Source organism: Ipomoea nil, unplaced genomic scaffold (genome assembly GCF_001879475.1).
Source record: "Ipomoea nil cultivar Tokyo-kokei standard unplaced genomic scaffold, Asagao_1.1 scaffold2791, whole genome shotgun sequence".
In the NCBI taxonomy this organism is placed as follows: Eukaryota; Viridiplantae; Streptophyta; class Magnoliopsida; order Solanales; family Convolvulaceae; genus Ipomoea; species Ipomoea nil.
The window spans coordinates 954552-973741 of record NW_017619219.1 but is presented as its reverse complement, the minus strand read 5'-3'; the positions used below and the strand labels follow the sequence as shown (position 1 = coordinate 973741).

At 32.5% G+C, this 19190-nt stretch overlaps 1 protein-coding gene across 1 annotated transcript; it reads right to left on the bottom strand.

Annotated features, from left to right (window-relative positions):
- Positions 1-2931: 2931 nt before the first annotated feature.
- Positions 2932-6088, bottom strand: LOC109157569 (UDP-galactose/UDP-glucose transporter 4-like). Its single transcript, XM_019305413.1, has 8 exons — positions 5888-6088; positions 5688-5855; positions 4812-4840; positions 4506-4707; positions 4160-4402; positions 3785-3886; positions 3591-3698; positions 2932-3439 (listed from the first exon to the last, which is right to left on the bottom strand). Exons 2-8 carry the CDS (start codon positions 5811-5813, stop codon positions 3176-3178), a joined length of 1074 nt encoding a protein of 357 aa, XP_019160958.1. The 5' UTR covers positions 5814-5855; positions 5888-6088; the 3' UTR covers positions 2932-3175.
- Between the last annotated feature and the right edge of the window lie 13102 nt (positions 6089-19190).

Sequence of the window (19190 nt, the reverse complement as noted above, 5' to 3'; positions counted from 1 at the left end):
TTTTCCCAAGTGACTTTACATAAAGTAATTCGAATGTTAGTATGGTTTGATGATTTAGTTCCATCCTTAGCCTATGCAATCATCTTGGAAAGGTGATTGTGGCGGTGACATTCCCACTAGTTTATTATTTAAGTTATTTATCCGCTGCTTAGTTTATCTTGATTTTGGTATTAGAACTGTAATTAGGTATAAGAAAAGTGGGGTGTTACAATATTCACTCCCTAAGACTCCAAGACCAAACAAACAACAACAAACACACACATATATAAACACACGCATAGCTCAAGGAAAATGAAGGAAGGAAATGGAAAAAGAAGGAAGAAGAATAAAGAGGAAGGAGAGGAAATAAAGTTTACTGCAATGTTGAGTCTCCCTCTGCTTCTACACTTGAGTGAAAAATTTACGGTAGAGAATTGAGGAAAACAAGGGAATAATGTGGTATATATACACAAAACCATAGGTTAAATGGTGAAAGATGTAGCTGATTTGGTCTCCAAAGGAGTCAAGGAATATTCTAGTGTTATGAAGTGGGTTTGAACTGAAACATTAGGGCTGAAAGTTTGGGTCAAGTTTGGACAAAAATATAACACAATAAATATGGGAATATGTTAGGTTCATTTTGAAATCAAGTTTGGGTTAAAAACATGGCTATCAGTTTTACAGGTTCGTCTTAGATAGACTTTTGGGTCAAAATTTTGAAAAATAAATATATACTTTAAGAGTAAATACCACCTATGGTCCCTCGAGTTTGGTGGCATCGCCATCAATGGTCCCTAACTTCCGTAATTACCATCCGTCATCCTCCGAGTTGTCAAAAGTTACCTTCTAGCGTCCTTCCGTTACTTCCTCCCGTCTCAGCCGTCAAAATGGAGGGTAATATTGTCATTTGACTTATACGAAAAGAGTTAATACCAGCCAAGGTCCCTCGAGTTTGGTGGTTTGGCCATCTTTAGTCCCAAGTTTCGCTGCATCATATTCCATTATTTTCTTTCTTTCATATTCTCTTCTTCAAATGTATTATTATTACTATTATTTATAGTTATTATTAAATTCTTTTTATTATTACTATTATTTAAAGTTATTATTGTTATTATTAAATTATTATTATTATTATTATTATTGTTATTATTATATTATTCTCATTAAATTATTATTATTATTATTATTATTATTATTATTATTATTATTATTATTATTATTATTATATTCATATTCATATTATTATTATTGTTATTGTTACTATTAAATTATTATTATTATTATTATTATTATTATTATTATTATTATTATTATTATTTATTGTTATTGTTATTTTTTTAAATTATTATTATTATTATTATTATTATTATTGTTGTTGTTGTTGTTGTTGTTATTGTTGTTGTTGTTGTTTTTGTTTTTGTTGTTGTAGAAATGTACAAATGCTATTATTATTAAATTCTTATTATTATTACTATTAGTATTTATTGTTATTATTATTATTATTAAATTATTAAATTATTATTATTGTTGTTGTTGTTGTAGAAATGTGAAAATGCTATATAGGATGAGTGTATTTAATAAAATCAGAAAATTAGAGAAATAAAAATCTGGAGGAATGGAAAAATGGAAAACTGAAAAAATGGAGAAGGAAAATTGGAAAAATGGAGAAAGAAAACTGGAGAAATGGAGAAATGGAAAACTGGAAATGGAAAAACAAATAAATGAAGTAAACGACCCCTATACATTTTTAAATTTTCTTTAATATTGTATAGGAGAAGAGGGAGTTCGAGTTGGAAGTTGAGAAACCACCAACTTTCTTTAATATTGTTTGGCCAAGTTTGGGACTAAAGATGGCCAAACCACCAAACTCGAGGGACCTTGGCTGGTATTAACTCTTTTCGTATAAGTCAAATGACAATATTACCCTCCATTTTGACGGCTGAGACGGGAGGAAGTAACGGAAGGACGCTAGAAGGTAACTTTTGACAACTCGGAGGATGACGGATGGTAATTACGGAAGTTAGGGACCATTGATGGCGATGCCACCAAACTCGAGGGACCATAGGTGGTATTTACTCTATACTTTAAATAGGGCTTTTGAAACCATAAATAAATATATAAAACTTTATATTAAATCATTTTGAAATGGAGAGTTTAAAATATAATATTTTATTTATACACTCATTTGGTAAAACCATCGTAGGAGTAAAAATACCCACATGGACAACTCAACTGATCATAGAGGTGAAAGTTTGGAAGAATGACCAGGGATTGAGTCTCACCAGCGGTAGTGTAGGAGCTACCTCTCAAAGTGAGGGGGGTTCCTGAGGTCTAGCCTCTTTGGTTCAAGTTACCATGATTTACATCTTCTCAAATGCTCTGTCGGGTTAAAGAATCATTTTCAAAGGAAGGTCCATAGTGGAGCTTGGAGCCGTTGGAGATTCGATGACGGGAGAATGTGTGATTTCTGGTGGATTGGTGGGTGGGAGACAAACCACTTGACCTATATATGAGCATTGATGTCCCGAAGGATCTAGCATCGGCCAAGGTAAGTGATTTCATTACTAACTCTCATACGTGGGATATTGAGTTGTTGCATGTAGTGATTCTAGCGACATTCGTTCACAAGATGCGCCCCCTCCCTAGCGATAGCGATGTTAATGTCATGGACAAGCTCAGTTGACCGCACACAAGTACATGTGAATTCTAGGTCAAATCAACTTATGAGTCTTTGACAGGTCGCTTGAATGAGGAAGTAACATAGAGTGGGATTTGGAAGATCAAAACCATTGAAAGGGTGCCTATTTTATCTTGTTGGTGGTGAAAGGCAAACTTCTCACAAATGCGTAACATAGACGGAGGGGGTTGACGGATGGTGGTACTTGCCCAAGATGCGGGGAGGGTGAATAATTAAGTGATAAAAATTAGATTAACTCATCACAAACAAACAAATAAATAAATAAACTCTAGGGCATTATTAAGCAATCAACAATCATGTTTATACACTTGGTAATACGAAAGAAACAACAATGTTCAATCTAACCAATCAACATAATTAATTACCATTATTAAAAATTGAAGAACTTTTAAAAATGAAAAGCAAAACACTAATAGAGGAAAGGGCCTAATAAAAAACACTAAAACGCAATTCACAATTTGAAGAGTATGAAGTTGGCCTGGGCAGGCACAAAGGATTTCAGACCAAAGGTCTCTTCTCTTCATCCTTTTCCTCTTCGATCTCCGCTGGAGGCATCTTATTATCGTCATACTGAGATGGTTTTCCGGTGGCGGTGATGGCGAGCGTTTTCGCTGGCCTCACCGGGGGCTTATTATCCGGCATCATCTTTAATATAATCCCCATAGAAATCAGCAGCAACCCGCTCCCGTGTTGTTCAGTTAGCGGCTTTGTGAATATCATGTACGAAAGCAACAATGTGACTGCCTTTCTTGCAGTTGTTATCTAAGAAACATGTGATAGATGTTCAACAGATTAGGTAGGCTCCAATTCTGCCTTTAAAACATTCAAATTTCCACATTCATAACCAAAATTTGCATCATAAAGTGCAATGAAACAGTGATAAAAAGCGTGGGTTAGGTGAAGAATAACGTACCATTGCAGTGGAAGCAGCGCCAAAAAGAGCAATGAGGGAAAGTACAGACACTTGTCCGATGAAAGTAGCCATGGCCTCGAAGACCAGCACGCCATAAACGTAGGGGTGCTGGAGGGACAATGGATCACGTAACAACATTAGTCTGGTACTAGGTTAAGGGAAACAAAACGTGACACTTGACGAATATGGCATACCTGAGAACACGAAGTCCATGCCTTGAAAAGTTCCCCTGTCAAAATCATTGGGGGAAGCAAGAAGGGAAACCCAACAATTGTTGAGCAAAACAGCATCTCCATCTGTTTTGTCAAAAAACAAGTAAAGACGTCGCATGTCACAATTTTCCCATGACCATTTTCTCGAATCACACAAAAAGTAACCAAAATTCACTACTGAAAATTATAGAATTTCCAACCACCTGAAAGTGATCTTAAAACAAGTCGAAAGCTTTGTTCCGAACACTTTTAGTATCCGGAAAAACCTTTGTTGCTATTTCCAACCACTTTTTGCTTTCGACTTGATTTAAGATCATTTTTAGGTGGTCAGAAATTCCAAAATTTCGACGGCCCTACCTGTGTTGTTTCGGGATTCATCTTAAAGATAGCCTCTTGGAGATTCCCCAAGAAGGAATCCATGATCAATGCACCAGATATCATGACAACACCTAAAATGCTAAAATTTGGAGAAGTATGCGCATCGGCTAAGGTGAAGAGAATTAGACCCACAACCAAGAGTATCGCAGATACATATTCATGGGGAGGATATTTTCTTCTCAAGCCGGGAATGAAAGCCCCCATTATCATAACCGGCAAAACCTGGACATTTCAGACACAATGAACAAAAGTGGAACCAAATTCGACACAGTACAGCTATTATAAAGATTTAGATTTAGATTGGATAAATGGGGGGTGATATTACCTTGGTGGATTTAAACATTAACTGTGCTGGGTAGTTGAGAAAAGCTAAAGACCCTTTTGTAAGTCCATGAGAACCCATAAGCACTGCAGAGAGTGTGACATAAGTCTTCCATGGGTTCACCATTTGCTTGGTGGTGAAACCTTGCAGATAAATAAGCCCAACATAAACCCATCCCTGGACAAACGTGAAGTACCACCCATAGCTACATACAAAACAAACATTATCGCTCTCAACTGTACTGTCTTAGACTTGTAGTAAATCAAATTTTAAACCACAAAATTAATCCTATCACTCACAAAAACTCACCTGAATTTGAGCCTATTGTAAACGTATTCCTGCAATCAATCAACAAATGCCTGGGTCAATCCATCCATACAAATAAAACACTTAATTATTGGGGTAACCCCACCCTAAGATACAAACTTGTAACTACAAGGTCATGAGTTCGAATCTCAAGCCATCTTAGTTTGAGTTGGTTAATTATAGACAACTGGTCGGTTTACTTGATCTTTAGCCAAGATGAGATTTAACCCGGCACACCCACCTTCAAATAGTGACTGCGGATTTCCCTTGTCACCCCAAAAGACTGAATTATTGGGATAATTGTAACTACAAGGTCACGATGGTTTGAACCGGTCAACTATAGGCAACTAGGCTGATTTACCTTTTAGGGTCTTTTGCAAACTAGACTAACAAGACGAGGTTTAACCTGGCACACCCACCCTCTTACAGTAATTGTGGGTTTCCCTCGTCACCCAAAAGACTGAATTATTGGGGTAATTGTAACTACAAAGTCACAAATTCGAATTTCAGCTCTCTTGGTTTGGACTGGTAAGCTATAAGCAACTATGCTAATTTACCTTCTTGGAGTCTTTTGCAAACTAGAGTGCAAACTAGAGTGACAAGACGAAGTTTAACCCGGCACACCAACCCTCGTATAGTGATTGTGGTTTCCCTCGTAGACTGAATTATTTAGAGATTTTCATAAACTAGCTTAGGCAACACAATTAAGAGAATGGTTTATAGCCAAACATCAAAAGGGCAGCCTAAGCAAGCACATAGTACTGAGAAAGAGAAGTCAGAAACCATAACCCAGAATTAACACTGTAATAACCAATTTGAATTCTTAGATTTAACACCAAAAGAGTGGAAAATGGGAAGGGAAAAACAGAGAAAACAGACCTCACAAATTCCATTTACAAGATAGCCGAAGAAAAAGCCAGAAGTGCAAAGGAGGAACTGCTGCCATCTTGGTCGGTCAGTCAGAGAAATCCCAAAGAGAAACCGACCTTGTACTTCATTCTTCATCTTTCTTTAAACAATCTTAAATCTCTCTCTCTCTCTCTCTCTTTCTCTCTCTCTCTCTCTCTCTCTCTCTCTCTCTCTCTCTTTCTCTGCGCCCTTCAACGGGAAAAATCTCTGCCTTCTGTGGACTAATAAATCTGCTTCAATGCCTGCATGTTGGAATTTGGGCTAATCAAAGCAAGGATTTATGAAAAACGTATCGGTACCGTCAAGTACAGAGAATTTACTAGCTACACTTGTACTATATGCGGCTTGTACACATACCCACACCATCAACTATATATATATATATATATATATATATATATATATATATATACACTGAAAATAAACGGAAAGGTGGAAACTTTAGGGAAGGAGGCCGGGGGTGACTGGTTGAGTTTTAGAAGCGGGAGAATGCCGATAATTAAAGAGAGTATTTTTAGTAATAGTTAATGAAATCTTTGATGGTTTTGATTAAGGTGAAAATCTTAGAAATTGAAAGAGTAATAATTCTACTTTCCTTAAAAAAAAATTATGATTTATTATTGAAGATAGTGATGACAAGAACTAAATTGTGACTACCAAGTATGAAAATCATGTTTTATTTATTTGGGCATGTATGGACAGCTCAATTGGTCACAGAGATAATGTTTGAGAATAATGACTTGGGATCCCATCTCACCGGCAACCTCTCAAAGTTACCATAATTTACATCTTCCTAGATGTTTTGTGTGGTCGAGACGGGAGGTGAGGACTTTTGGGAAAATGTTTTACTTATTTGGTTATTTCTTTGAATATTAAATTACATGATTTTAGCTTATGTAAATATGTAATGAATGAATAATTAATAAATTATATAGGGAGTAAAAATTAATATTTATCAAAAATTATATTGCTGAAATATATTTCAATACACATAATTTGAGGAATTGGGCCTACTTTTTAAAATTTATATTAACTTTTCAAGGGATAAGCTCGAAATCAACCAGTCTAGAAAATCAATGGACAACTTATATATGTAAGTTAGGCAATTGAATTAGCTGACATAAGCTTACATACTTAGGCACCTTAGGTGAGGTATAAATAGCAGTCGCAACATGTTTTTGTTCATGGAATACGCTAAGAATATAATTGCAATTCTTAATAATAGATTTATTTAATCATTCGATAAATCATTTTACTCACGAGAATAGTATTCTTTGGAATGCAAATAAATTTTCTTTATAAGGAGAATAACTATTATGTATGAATTTTAGTATTAAGTTATTTCTAAATTCTCAGAAATAGTTTATATTTGGTAATACTCCATAACTGATTTATTCTTATCTGTTTTTGTTATAATAATAATAATAATAATAATAATAATAATAATAATAATAATAATAATAATAATAATAATAATAATAATAATAATAATAATAATAATAATTATTATTATTATTATTATTATTATTATTATTATTATTGATGCATACACATAGTAATTTTATCTTTTATATGTTTATTACTCCATACATTATATTCCTTAATCAACCAAATAATATAATATAATTTCTAAATCTATTAATTTCATGAACCAAACAATGAAATTAAATTCATATTCTCTATTAATTGCATTTTCCATTCTTAATAGAAAATGATTTTTATTTTATCAAAATTTATTATATAAACCAAACATGTTGTCAAAATTCGTACTCTTGATTATCTCACATATCATTTACTACTTGTACAAGTTTATATTCCTACATCTACTTAATCAGAACAATTTAACCTCTTAATTTTACTTGTACTCAATTCTCAATGTGTATCTTGTACTATGATTAGTAATAAGCCTTTGAGAGAATTAGTATTGTTACTTAATTGGGTGATTATTGTATCATCATTGCTTCATTGCTTCATTGCTTCATTGCTTCATTGCTTCTATGTATGATGTGAAATATTATTAAGATCTTTAATTTGATTAATATATCGAATATGGAATCATATGGCATTTGTATGAGTTCTTCTGATGTATACATGAGTGTGATTGTTTATTTTATTCATTGTACTTCGTCCTTTTGTTTTCATCATAGGAATTTTGTTCTTTATTGATACAAATAAATTTGTATGAATTAGTTTATTCAGCTTAAAATATCTTTTATAGGTAGTAGAAAAAACAAGAACAAAAGAGTTGTTCAACTCTTTCTTAATAAGATATATAATAGTAATATTATATTATGAGTTAATTTCATTTTTTATCCTAGATTTATAAGTGTCAGTTCATTTTTAGTCATTTTTTTTATTAGAACATCCTCATTTGGTACTAGTATTACTGTGACATGACCATTTTGGTCCATTGTCAAGAAAATCATTGAAATGCCGTTAAATATAAGGACATTTAGATCATTTTTATACACCGTAGGTTGACCAGCTATATTTTTTATGTTTTTTTTTTTGAAAAAAAAATCAAAATTAAAGACTAAAATGTCATTGCATTTGACAAATTTAAAATGTTTTGTTGATAGGGGACAAAAAATGGTCATGTCACAATAATACTAGGATCAAAAGTGAATGTTTAAAAAAAAAAAAAAGGACTAAAAGTGGATTGCCACCTATAAATCTAGGACAAAAAATGGAATTAACTCTTATATTATAATAGTAATATTATATGACCTTGTGGTCTAGTGACATGAAGGCTATGTTTGGCAAACTTAGCTGGAAAGGTAGCTGAAAGCTGAAAAGTACCTGAAAGCTAAAAAGCTATAAGCTCGAAGTTCAAAACTGAGGAGTTGTTAACTAGCTGATTATGCTTAAAAGTGTTTGATAAAATTAGCTTTTTGGATAAGTTGATAAATGTAAAAAATAAAAAATGACATCTTCATAAAATTTAAATGATATGATTATTATATTGTTTTTATATTATTAAATATATGAGATATATATAATTTATAAAAAATGGAAAATGGCACATACTTTCCCCCCTGAGTTATATACATATAACATTTTTTCCCTTTGAATTATTCAGGTAAACACATTAGCCTCATCAATTATTCTAAAACTGACCGTTCCCCCCCCCCCCCCCCCCCGATAAATTAAATTGATATTTCTACCCTTAAAGTAAACATTTTATTTATTTTTCTTCTTCAACAAATTATTGCGTATACGTAAGGATGACCACTGTTTGGTTCGAACTGAATCGAACACTATAGCAATTGAATTAAAAGTTTTCGGTTATGATTCAAATCCAAAACCCAATATTTGGATTTCAATTTATTAAAATTATAAATCGAAAAAACTGGATCCTGAACCGTGAACCGGAAGTTTCGGATCCGGTTCGCGATTTTGAACCGTCTTTATTTTAAAATTTTATTTTTTATTTTAAAATAGTCTAAATTCAACAATAAATGTATTTTATTTTTTCTAGTTTGGAACATGAACTGACCGTTCCGATTCATGCTTTTAATAAACTCTAAATATCGGATTTCGATTCTAAATTGTAATTGGAATATTTGGGATTGGTTGCTATAGTGTCAGTTTGGGTTGAACCAAATTGTGGTCATAATTTGTCGGAGAAGAAAAATAAATGAAATGTTTATTTTAAATATTTATTTTAAAGGTAAATATGTCCATTTAACATTTCAGGGGGGAAAACAACCACTTAAATAATTCAGATAGGGGGAGAGAGAGAGAGAGAGAGGGGGGGGGGGGGGGAGGGAGTACTTTAAGTATATAACTTAGGGGGAAAAAGTGCTATTTTTTTTCCTAAATAATAATAATAGGCAGCTAATTTTACCAAATATATTTTTATAAAAATAATTTAATCATATCAGTTACTTTTTTTTTATACCTACTGAAACACAAAGAGCTAATAACGCCTTCACTAAGGCTCAAACTCATAACCTTCCAAATGGAAGTCCAATCCGAGTACCATTAAACCATATCAGTTACTTAAAATAACTAATACAATACAATTCACTATTCATTATCAATTATATTCTACTACTAAGTACCAAGACTATGTGATCTAATGGTACTTGGGTTGGACTTTCATTTGGAAGGTTTTGAGTTCGAGCTTATTGGCTCTTTGTGTTTCAGTAGGTTGAAAAAGTATATGAACAAATATTACATTGTAATAGAGTCAGTAGCATTCAAAAAAAAATAGCCTACTACTAGGATACTAAATGCCAATTTCCAAATAGGATATTTAATTAACACTCAATATACTACATTAACTTATTTTCCTATTTTAAACACCACAACCACCCGTACCACAAAAGGTCTGTTTAAAAACTCACAAACTTATTTTCGAAAGTTATTTTTTTGAATTTTTAATATTTGGGTACTCAAAGAAAATAAAATTAAAAAATATTCATTTTAGTCAACGAAAAACATGTTCAATTTGACAGAAAAAAGTCTTTATTATGAATTGATAACATTTATTTAAAAATAAAAAAATATTATAAAATCACTTTTGTTCTTATATAAATATAAATATAAGTATAAATATACAATATATATATATATATATATATATATATATATATATATATATATATTATAATAATAATAATAATAATAATAATAATAATAATAATAATTATTATTATTATTATTATTATTATTATTAGGATTAGGAAAAAGTGTCGAATAGGTCATCGAACTATTAGTGTTTGTGCAATATAATTAGGTCATCGAACAAAAAAAAAAAAGTGCAATTAAATCATTTAACTTTATAAATTTGTGCAGATAACATTTTTAGCAGGTTGTTTTCAGGTTAAACAGGTAAGCTGAATGACATGACGACCCGTAAAATAGTTAGCCTAGGTCAATTTTGACTTATTTGACCACTATTAGTTGTTTGACTTGGTTAAACAAACCATTGATATGAATTTTACTATGGCCCTGTTTGGTAAAAAAGTGGCCTATAGGCCAGTTTTGGCTTATTTAATCACTATTAATTGTTTGATTTAGTTAAAATATTAATATAAGTTTTTGGTTAATTAGCTTTTTGCAACTCTAACGGGGCATTTGGTTGAAGGGATTTTAAATTCCCTTCCCACTTAATTCCCACCTAATTCCAAAGGCCATAAAATCCCCTTGTTTGGTTGAAAGAAATTGCAATTCCCCCATTTTCATGGAATTGAAATCCCATGTCCCCCCCCCCCCCCCCCCCCCCCCCCCCCCCCCCGGTATTTTAATTCTTGAGATTTTAGGAAGAAAAAAAGATAGTGATGAGTCAAAATTACCCCTCTTCTTTTTAACCTAAAATTAATGCTTGACAACAACAATGGACATTTTGGACTTTATACTACTCATTCCCTTTCAATTCCCATGTACACCAAACATTGAAATTGAAATTCCCGGTAATTCTATTCATGTCAACCAAACACTGGAATTTAAATTCACACTTTATTCCCGGTAATTCATTTTCCATGGAATTGCAAATCTTTTCCCACGTAATTCCCCCTCTCCAACCAAACGCCTTGTAAAATGCTAAAATTCCAAAAGCTACTCCAAGTAACTTTTTCAATTAGCTTTTTGAGAAAAGAAATTATACCAAACAGCTATTAGCTAATAGCTAATATACAAAACACACTTTTACAATCAGCTAATGTTATCAACTAGTTATACTTTCTAATTAACCCAATCAGCTAACAGCTAACAACCATTTACGAAATAGGGCCGACATCTTATGTGGTAAGTTTTAATATTTAAATCAATTTAATATTCCAACTTATTAACTGTCAAGACAACTTGCAATCGTGCACTTACATCGTGTATGTCTCTGTCTCTGTGTGTGTATGTGTGTGCACTTTTATCAGGCGTAAATGCTTCTCAGAGCTTAACTGTACACTTTTTTTTGTTTGATGGTCCAATTGCATTAACACTAATAGTTGAATAGCATATTTGACGCGTTTTTTTCATTATTATTATTATTATTATTATTATTATTATTATTATTATTATTATTATTATTATTATTATTATTATTATTGTTATTGTTATTGTTATTGTTATTGTTATTGTTATTGTTATTGTTATTGGGATGATGATGTTAACTTTAGCATCTGGACCCCGTTTGGAACCATGCATATTATAGACACTTCAAATTAACGAATTTATTATCAATGATTATCAATAAAATATTTTAAAATAAACTAAACAAATTTAGAAGAGTTTGACATTTCAACTAACTTTTAACAACATTTAAAAAATCTAATTGAAGTTACTTTTAATGAAAATTTGTTTAAAATAGTTATCAAACATCACCATAAGCGATTTGAATAAAACTTTTGCTTACAGAGATTTTGGCTTTGGCTTTGTCGTATTACAAAGGGAATAAGCCACCCAGGCAGCTCAGTTGATTTTTGAGTAGTAGATTATGAAAAGTATATAAAATTGAGTTGATTTTTGAGTGATATATTGTGGACAAAGACACAAAATCGAGTTATGCAACCGCATGCAATATGAGAGTTACATCTAATGTGTTGGATTCCTTGTGTGCACCAGACACTAATCCTCCAATTTAACAGACCGTTGAGTCACCATAATTTATCCATCAACTATCATGTTGAGGTGTTGGGTCCTGAGGTGAAGGAATTCCGTCTTTTGTGAATAAAGGAATAAATGTGTTTTTAAGAAAGTGATCTCCTTCTAGGCTTCTAGCTATTAAAAAATTAAGCGATTTGAATAAGCCTAATCAGACACTTAAGACAAATTAATAAAAGTTGCTTATTGTAGTGAGTATCAATGAAATTATATATGTTATATCCCATTAATATAAGTGTTAGGTTGTATATAACCTTAATCATTTAACTTGACCAACCTACTTAATAATAAGTCTAGTAAAATTGAAATGAGCTAATTCCCTTCGCTATGGTGACACTGCACTTTGCTGTTTAAATCGTGTTCTTTCAAATTGTCCACATATCCAAATTACATTTGGCGAAAATTTAAAATGCTAGGATAGAATTTGACAAAGAAAATTGAGATAAAAATGTAATTTTAAAAGTAAAAATAATACTAGAATAAAAAATTAAAACTAGAATTAACCCAAAGAGTGACGTTACTCTCTGCATCATAACTTTATGTTTGAAAAAATAGCATAAATTGGCATTTTAAGTAACTATTTTGTGGTACAATTATCAATGGGGTCCACTTCCGATTTGGATCGGGTTAAGGTGGTGTAAATAACATTCATTTTGGCATTTAAAACTGATATTATTTCAGTCTTTGTAACACCTGAAACAACAACCACTAACTGAGATTTAATTCGAAATTAATTCCGTAACAGTTGAATTAATCCTTCCAACAATCAGTTGAGCTGTACACTCACGTATCGTACTGTTCCGGAATCAGTAGATGTGAACCGCAGCGGAACGCACCGCGTACACCGGCAGACGTGGTAGACCAGGGCGGTAAATAGCTGTTAGCTGATTGTTGTTAGCTGATTGTGTTAATTAGAGGGTATAACTAGCTGATAACATTAGCTGTTGTAGAAAAGTGTTTGGTAAGTTAGCTATTAGCTGATAGCTGTTTGGTATAATTTGTTTTTTCAAAAAGCTAATTGAAAAAAGTTGCTTGGAGTAATATTTTGAATTTTAGCATTTTAGAGTTATAAAAACCTAATTAACCAAACACTATTTTAACTAAATTAAACAATTAATAATGGTCAAATAAGTTAAAATTGTCCTATAAACCAATTTTTTACCAAACAGGGCCATAGTAAAGTTCATATGAATGGTTTGTTTAACCATGGTAACTAATTAGAAACTTGAGGCAAGATAGAGTTGTATTATATTGTGATGGAAGAACGTGGAGGGGAAGCGAGGCACGGTTTTAGGAAGGCGACTCTTGTAATTCATTTTCAAAGTGTCAATTACAGAAAGGAACGGGTTTTGGACTGGGCGTTGGAGATTAGCACACCAATAACGAGGGCTAAGATTGTTCCCTTTTGCCAACTATACAACACTCTAAGGATGTTCCTATCGTAATAATAACGCGACATTTACTAATTAATGTACACATGCATGTGAAAGATATGTCTTTCCTCACGTGGTCCCCCGGTCCTTTCAATTGTTTTTTCTTTCTTTCTTTTCGTTATGCTAATGCATGCAACATAATGCAAGAGGCCGGTTGCATATCTCCTTGTTTTATGTGATGAAAAGAGACTTCTCTCGTGTGTATTGAAATTTTAGAAAAACTTAACATGATAGTTATGTTACAATACACTGTTGAGAAATGCAAATTGTCATTGGGGTTTTATTGGTTATTTAGTGTTGATTTAATTTTTACCACGATTTGATGAGTGGTCAAGATCTAATTTTGATAGTATTTGATTTGTATTTACTTGTCCTATACTATTTAAGAGGAAACGTACATGAGTTCTGACATTAGACAGAGATTTATTGATCTCTTTCTTGTTCCTTTATTACGTACTCTGAGTATACTGTGTAAGTTTCAACCCATGTTCCGAATACACGGAAATGGGAATTGATGCGGTGTTAATCTTGTTATGATGGAGGATAAATTAAAAGAATGATAGGAAACTGCTATATTTAACCCATCGTATGTGTATACACCTCATCTCTACCACGTAAACATGAAAAGTGGAAGACTTTTTTGTTATATTAGGATTAGGGAACTTAATTAATTAATAAATGAAAAGGAAAATAGCACTTTTCCTCCCTAAATTATATATTTATAGCTCTTTTTCCTCTTGAATTATTCAAGTGGCAGTTTTTCCTCTGATATGTTAAATAGACATATTTACCTTTAAAATAAATATTTTATTTATTTTTCTTCTCCAACAAATTATGACTACGATTTGGCTCAAACCGAACAGACACTATATATAGCAACCAAACCGAAATATTTCGATTACAATTAGAATCGAAATTCGATATTTAGAATTTATTAAAATCGCGAACCGGAACGGCCGGTTCATGTTCCATACTGAAAAAATAAAATACATTTATTGTTGAATTTAGACTATTTTAAAAATAAAAAATAAAATTTTAAATAAAGTTTGAACCAGTAGTTCAAACTGGATCCGAAACGGTGAACCGGTGGTTCAAAATCAAAACCAAATCGCCGTCATATATACTTATATGTGTGAATCAGAATAAATGTAAAAAAGAACATACACTATTTGCAAATATTATAATTCTAATTTTAAACTAGTAGTTGTTCCGATTCGAACTGCCGATTCACGTTCAGGATCCAATTTTTTCGATTCATGATTTTAATAAACTAAAATCCAAATATTGGGTTCTGGATCTAAATCATTTCCGGAATCATAACCCAATTATAGTGTCCGGTTCAGTTCGAACTGAACTGTGGTCATCCCTACGTATAAACAATAATTTGCTTGAAAAGAAAAATAAATAAAATGTTTACTTTAAAAGTAGAAATGTCAATTTAATATATCAGGAGAAAAAACTGTCACTTTTAGAATAATTGAGGGGCTAATGTAATTACATGAATAATTCAAGGAGAAAATGTGCTATAACCATATAATTTAAGAGAAAAAAGTGTCATTTTTCCTAAATAAAATGATGAACAAGCTTATTAGCTAAAATAGATACGCTAGTATTATATTACTAGTGGGTCCCAGGCCACTTGGTAATTAACTAAAGTATTAGAATCCTAATTATATTTGTTAAGTGTTTCTCCTTTGCCCAGAAATGCAGGATTGATAATTATTTTGTCCAAAATGAACTGCAGGAAATTAAAAGTGTTGGATAGTGGTTTATATTGAGAAAATTTGTTTAAAGATACATACTTCTGTTGTAAAATTTTAAATTTGTGAAAAATTTCAAAAGATTGGTTCTTTAATTTATCTCATAGAAATAAAATGCTTCAAATTTCTATTTTGATTGTTGATATGTTGAAGTTTAACCGTGGATGGAAAGTAGGTTGAGTAAGATGTATTTTTTTTTCGATTGTCGTTATCTTAAGGACGGCACATGGAAATTGATTAATGTGCGGCTAAGCACAAGAGTACAAGCGCCGTAAGAAGCTAGATCTCATTACTTGGTAAGAAAAGCATGATTAAAGAAGCAAGTAATTGTAGGAAACAATGTAAGAAAGCAAGTAAACAAAGCAACAAGCTAGTAAACAATCAATGAGTAAAGGGGGACTTGGACTAAGCTTTCCTTGCTCGAATAATGCAATGAAGAATCCTATGTAGGAAGAAGTATAATGCATTGAACGGAATCCTCGGAAGATGTTACCCCATTGCCAATGTCGAACACCCGGTCTACTTCGGCCTATCAAGTAGCAAAACCATACCATTGTAACACCTACTACTTGGGTCATTTTATCAAACACATTATGTTCACATCTTCTTCCAAGCTCCTCTCTCAGCGCAAGGTGAGAATTGCAAGTGGAGTAGACTATAGTGTAGTCTCAATCTCTTGGAAACTACACCTCCTAGATCTCTTGTGTGGTTGGGCACTAACCACACACAAGTCAATACAAAAATCTACTTCCAACAAGAATTTTTGTCAATCAATGCATTAATTTACTTCATAATTGCAATTCAATTTAATCATGCATCCTCACAAGTAGACTTAATCTGATTCCCTAAGCAATTAGCCACACGTGATCATAATTGGAAAACAAGCAACAATTGAGCACATGTATGAAACAATTAGAGAATTGAAATGGAAATGAGTGAGAACAAGCTCAGCTCAATTGAAATTGCAATCCAATCAATTAACCTTCAACAATTGTAGATGGAGTCCTCTAAGAACCTAGAACAAGTTGTCAAGTTGATCTAAGAACCCTATATATTTTCTCTCTATAAAGTCAAAGTAAAAGAAGTGAAATTTGAAAAGTAGCAAAAATTCCTCTTATCTCCTTCAACACAACTATTTATACACATTATCTCCGGAGCCATTATGATTGCAGTACGTGCATACGCAGATTGCTTTGGCCAGTATTCCTTGCGTACGCTCGTACTTTCACATATAACTTTTTGGATATGTGCGTATGTAGCAAGTATGAGCATACTTGGGTGCGTACAAATCTCTACCTTTGCAGTTCATCTCTCCATACAAGTGTACTGCTTAACGTAGAACTTTCTGCCTGCGCCTATACGACTTAAGTATAAGCGTACTAAGCTGGTATTGCATGTTGTCTTGAACTCTTCTCTAATATTAGCTCCAATGTTGAAAAAATCGCTGGCGCCTGGGGACCGCCGCCTAGCGCCTAGGCGCGATTTTTGCAACACTGATTAGCTCAATAATGACCAAAATGCGCTTAATAAAGCTCCATTTCCATAAAATATACAAATGCACCCACAATTAGTTCTTGTCTTTAACTCTATGCAAATTAAGCAATTATAACCACACAATGACTCAAAAAGACACAATTAAGGCATAGAATGTCTCCAAAAGGCCCCATACAATGAATCATTTTTTGCACTTAATTATCAATTGTGGAACTATTTGATGTGTGGGGCATTGATTTTATGAGACCTTTATCATCATCTTGTTGCTTAGTTTATATATTTTTAGCGGTTGATTGATTATGTTTCAAAATGGGTGGAAGCAAAAGCCACCAAAATTGATGATTCCTCAATGGTGGTAGGTTTTATGAAATTTGACTTTTTAAGTATATTTGGAGTTTCATGTGTTGTTATAGGTGATCAAGAGAATCATTTCTACAATAGAGAATTTGAAGCATTGTTCAAGAAATATGGGGTACATCATAGAACAACGATCGTATATCATCCCCAAACTAATGGGCAAGATGAAGTGTCAAATCGAGAGGTCAAGTCCATTTGGAAAAAGGCTATGAACAAATGTAGAAAAGGTAGGAGCTTACACCTAGATAATGCTTTATGGACTTATCGGACAACTTACAAAATTTCGATAGGAATGTCCCCATATTTGGTTGATTTTTGGAAAAGCTTGTCATTTACCTGTATAGATTGCACATAAAGTGTATTGGGCAGTACACCTTTGTAATATGGATATGAATTAAGGCTGGTGAAGAGAGGAAATATCAATGGTAAGAATTGAAGGAGTTGAGGTTAGATGCTTATGAAAATTCCAGGATATACAAGGAGAAAATCAAGATGTTCCACGACAACATGATTTTGAGAAAACGTTTTTGAGATAGGATAAAAGGTTTTATTATATAATTCTCGATTGAAGCTTATGCCCGGTAAGTTACACACTCGCCGGATTGGACCTTTTGTTATTTCTAACATTTTTCCTTACGGTGCAGTGAAGATCAAAAGCATTGACACATGAAATTTTGTTAAAGTCAATGGTCACATGTTAAAACCATTTCACGAGGAAATGACAGTTCTGAGTTTGGAAGAGGTTGAATTAGCACTCGTTCAGTATTTTTTGATTGATAAAGACACATTCGGGCTTCTTCGAGCATAACGACGTTAAACAAATGCGTTCTTGGAAAGCAATTCAATTCAATAATCTATCGTTTTCTTTATTTCTTAATTTCTGAATAAGTTTTCTTAGAATGTGCTCAATTTATTTGCTGAATATGTAAAGTTTTTATGTGCATACATTGAGGACAATGCATGAATTAAGTGTGAGGGAGAGTGTTGCACATTGATGATGGGTAAATCTTGGTAGTATTGGACTTGATGGCTTGTTTGGATTGCTTTTTTGTTATTTAGTGATATAGGGATATATCTTAAGTTAGGACATATTTATGGTTTAGAGTTTTAGGGTAACACTTGTGTGAGATTGTCTCACGGGTCTCAATCTGTGAGACGAGTCGGATATTTGATTAATGGGTCAAATCTTTAATTAATGGGTCGAATCTTTGACCTCATTAATCAAAGGTCTGACCCGTCTCACGAATTGAGACCCGTGAGACGGTCTCACAAATACATGAGATAAACAAGCATGTTTTTTTTTTTTTTTTTTGTTTTTTGTTTTTTGTTTTTTGTTTTTTTTTTTTTTGCTTGTATTACATTAAGAAAAAAAAACTATATTTTAAAAATCATTGACCCTTTTGGTAAGCAAAAGTGCAAAACTTGATGCAATTTGACCTTTTGGTGAGCTATTGAGCCTGAAGAGCATTTTGCTTAATTTTCTTTGTTGTGTGATATCAAGCATGACTTGTGTATGCTAGAACTAGCTCATAAATGCATTTTGAGACCACATTCAAATGAGTTAGAACATGAAGATGAAAGGGTTCCTATGTTGAGTCACTTTTAGCCATAAAAGCCTATCTTGCATTTTAACTCCTAGTGAGCCACTTTGAGCTTTAGCCTTTTTTTTTTCTTCTTTTAATTACCACACTACAAGCCATTTCACCTTTTATTTGTTAATTTCCCCAATAAATTTTGAACACTTGCGCTGAAGGAATTATATGGGTCTATTTGCACAAAGTTTTGCTTATTTTTATTGACAATAAACTATTTGCTATGAGTTCAAA

Coding starts and splice junctions, on each gene's coding strand:
- LOC109157569 (XM_019305413.1), bottom strand. CDS start 5,813: ATGAAGAATGAAGTACAAGGTCGGTTTCTCTTTGGGATTTCTCTGACT. Junction 4,708..4,811: donor TACAATAGGCTCAAATTCAG/GTGAGTTTTTGT, acceptor TTTTGTATGTAG/CTATGGGTGGTACTTCACGT. Junction 3,887..4,159: donor TGAATCCCGAAACAACACAG/GTAGGGCCGTCG, acceptor TTGACAAAACAG/ATGGAGATGCTGTTTTGCTC.